Source organism: Mesitornis unicolor, unplaced genomic scaffold, assembly GCF_000695765.1.
Source record: "Mesitornis unicolor isolate BGI_N332 unplaced genomic scaffold, ASM69576v1 Scaffold44334, whole genome shotgun sequence".
In the NCBI taxonomy this organism is placed as follows: domain Eukaryota; kingdom Metazoa; phylum Chordata; class Aves; order Mesitornithiformes; family Mesitornithidae; genus Mesitornis; species Mesitornis unicolor.
Genome location: NW_010178879.1, coordinates 1 through 3,255, shown reverse-complemented (window position 1 = coordinate 3,255; position 3,255 = coordinate 1). Strand labels below are relative to the sequence as shown.

The window sequence follows — 3,255 nt, the reverse complement described above, 5'->3', positions numbered from 1 at the left end:
GGCCGCCGGGGGCCCGGGGCGGCCCCAGCGTCTCTCCAGGCTTTCGTCCTAACGCCGCTGGGTGGTCTCCCCGCACAGCCCTGCTTCCTCAAGGACTGGGAGCTCCACGTCCATTTCAAGATCCATGGAGCCGGCAAGAAGAACCTGCATGGGGACGGCCTGGCGCTGTGGTACACACAGGAGCGCCTGGTGCCAGGTACGGGGCACAGTCGGGGGCCACCTGGCCGGGCTGAGGCCTTCTCAGCAGTCACACGTGCCCTGGGGCAGCCCAAGGACTGCCCTTGGAGCTGCCCCTGCCCTGGGAGGCTTCTTGCCAGGGAAGGCGTTTGAGCTCCCCTCTCCCTGGTTTTTCTGGGTTGGGATGTTGTGTCCTGTGCGTTCTGACCTGGAAATGGAGATGCCCTCAGTCATCTGCCTGGCAATAAACAGCTCTTGCAGCTCTTCCCAATAGAAGTATCTGAGCATGAATTTCTCCTGAGTGCCTTCTGTTCCCTGTGTTTTGCCCTGTTCCAGGTCCTGTCTTTGGCAGTAAGGACAACTTTCATGGACTGGCTGTCTTCCTCGATACGTATCCCAATGATGAAGCGACAGAGGTGAGTGGTTCAGGGAGCTCATTCAGTGCTGAGGAAGCTGTTTCCTCATGGATTCATGCTCCAAGTGCTTCACGCCCAGACCAAGGAGAAGTCTGTCTTTGTGTGAGAGTGGGCTGCTCTTCCTGCTATGGGAGCTGGTAAAGGGAAGAGTTTGGACACGCAGTAAGAGATAAGAAGGGCCTTGCTCCATCTTCTGCCGTTGTTGACTACACAGAAGGCCTTTGTTTCCAAGGCCTTTTCACCTTGGGATGAGAGGGCAGCGTGCAGCTGGTGCAAACTATGCACCACCTGTTAAGTTTGAGGAATGCACATGGAAGTGTATTCATCCCACATGCCGTTTCTTGAACTTTTCTGTGCTCTGATCATTCTAGGTTGTTGTTTCCAACTTGGGGATCTCTAAAAGAGAAACTCCTGAGCTGGCTTTTTGGTCCAGAATTCCCCATGGCTGAAATACAGATCAGGCTCGTGGGGGGCTGTTGGTCCTTTGCTGCTGCTCCGTGTTCATGGATGTTGTTACGGCACAGTCAGAAAACATAACTGTGCTCATGAGATCTATTGCACCAAAACCATGTCACTTAAGTCATAAAGCACCTGGAAATGACCCCATCCCCCTCCTGTCTCGATGCTCACTGAGCACTGAGTTCTTGTCTCCAGTTGGCCTCTTCCAGCATACATAATCTGCTGATCACAAAGCCCTGAGCGTGGTTGTGCTGCTCATGTGAGATTTCTCCCCGTTCTGAGCCCTGTGCTCTGCTCTTGCACTTACCCGGCCAGGTGCTCACTCTGTGACTCTGGGGTGGTCTCGTGCTGGCCACGCGGTTGGTGTGGGCTCATGGGGGGGTCTTGTTACAGAAGGTCAGGAATGGCTGCTCTGCTTTAGCCAGAACAAGCTCAGTTTAGAAGCAGCTTTACATAGGAAAGGAGCCTTGATTTAATTGCGCTGCCCTCCGTACCTGACCGTGCAGCCAAGCAAAGCTCTGCTGCCGTGCCTGGCTGAGGTTTCTGACCAGGCAGGGGAAGGTGGCTCTTGGTCTGCAGCTCAAAGGCTGCTGCCACCTGAAAGCAGCGCTCTCCTCCCTGCAGCGCGTGTTCCCCTACATCTCTGCCATGGTGAACAACGGCTCCCTGACGTATGACCACAGTAAGGACGGGCGCTGGACGGAGCTGGCAGGATGCACCGCCGACCTTCGGAACCAGAACCACGACACTTTCCTGGCGATTCGGTACTCCCGAGGCCGCCTGACGGTGAGATGTGGCAGACACCTCCTGTGGGGGGTGTCTCATGCACTTTAGATGGGGTGGTGCTGAGTGGCTGGTGTTGCTGTGTCAGTTGGTGACCTGGCGATGGTTTTCCAGGCTCTGCCACCTGCGCCTCCAGCTCCAAAAGAGCTGCAGGTTGGCGGTGCGTGTTTCTGGTGTGACGCTCACCTCCTTTTATAGGTGATGACCGATGTGGAAGACAAGAACGAATGGAAGAACTGCATTGACATTGCAGGGGTGCAGCTGCCAACCGGCTACTTCTTTGGTGCTTCTGCTGGCACTGGAGACTTGTCTGGTAAGAGCAGGCTTTGCTTGCAGGAATACCTGCTGTCTGGAGCCTGGAATAGAATGCTATGGATGCGTTGGATGGCTTCTGTTGAGTTGTTGAAATCTTGAGACCCTGTTGGGTAGGGAACCGTGGCCTGAGGAACATCTCAAATTGCAGTTTGATACCTGGGGTGCGAGGATGGTTGGAAAGGGAAGGAGATCTGGACCTGGCAGAGCACGATCCTAGGGCTGTTCCGAGTGTGCTCGGAGCTTCTGACAATGGTGGTGGTTGTTTCCTAGACAATCATGACATTATCTCGATGAAGTTATTCCAGCTCATGGTGGAGCATCCTCTAGAAGATGAGACTGTTGACTGGACCAAGATTGAGCCTAGCGTCAGCCTTCTTAAATCACCCAAAGGTGAGTCTCTAGGCTTCAGAAACCTTCGGTGGAGCATTGGGACGTTGGGGCTGGACTCTTAAGGGACTGCTGGAAGGTACCAGAGCTGTGACTCCCTGCAAAACCCTGCAGGAGCTGAGGGTGGGTCGGTCTCTGTAGCTGTTCCTGTCCTTGCAGACAACGTGGATGACCCGACGGGGAATTTCCGAAGCGGGCCTCTGACGGGCTGGAAGGTGTTCCTGCTCCTGCTCTGCGCGCTGCTGGGCATCATTGTCTGCGCTGTGGTGGGAGCCGTGGTCTTCCAGAAACGCCAGGAGCGGAACAAGCGTTTCTACTAGCGAGGACCCAAACCCATCTTTTCTATGGGGAGCTGTAAAAACTGTGGTTTCTAAAAGCTGTTTCTGAGAAATATCAGAAGTATTTTCTTATCCGTCTGTTTGGCTGTAACCCCTGCCCTGCCCTCGGTGTCTGGCGGATTGGACCAAGGGGAGTAATACCCCCAAGGGCTGTAAGAGGGGGAGACTGGAGGTTGCTCCCCATTATTCCAGCGCTTCTCCTGCCGGCCGGGCCCTGCTGTGCTACCCGGGGTGAGGGCGAGCGGCGGCGGGTGTGAATGTAGAGGGCTGTGGGGAGGGGGCTGTGAGTTGGGGCATTAAAGGACTGACACCAACTGCGGCTCAGGCTCTGACTGGGGTGGGGAAAGGAGAGGGGGCTGGTCCTTGGGCCTGGGGGGTGG

At 55.6% G+C, this 3,255-nt stretch overlaps 1 protein-coding gene across 1 annotated transcript; it reads left to right on the top strand.

Moving 5' to 3' along the window:
* Positions 1-39: 39 nt before the first annotated feature.
* LMAN2 (lectin, mannose-binding 2) lies at positions 40-3,189 on the top strand (the record flags this gene model as incomplete). The annotated part of the gene is made up of 6 exons (XM_010182591.1): positions 40-196; positions 514-593; positions 1,677-1,838; positions 2,034-2,148; positions 2,421-2,540; positions 2,697-3,189. Coding segments are annotated over 6 exons (795 nt in total), but the record flags the coding sequence as incomplete, so codon positions are not given.
* Between the last annotated feature and the right edge of the window lie 66 nt (positions 3,190-3,255).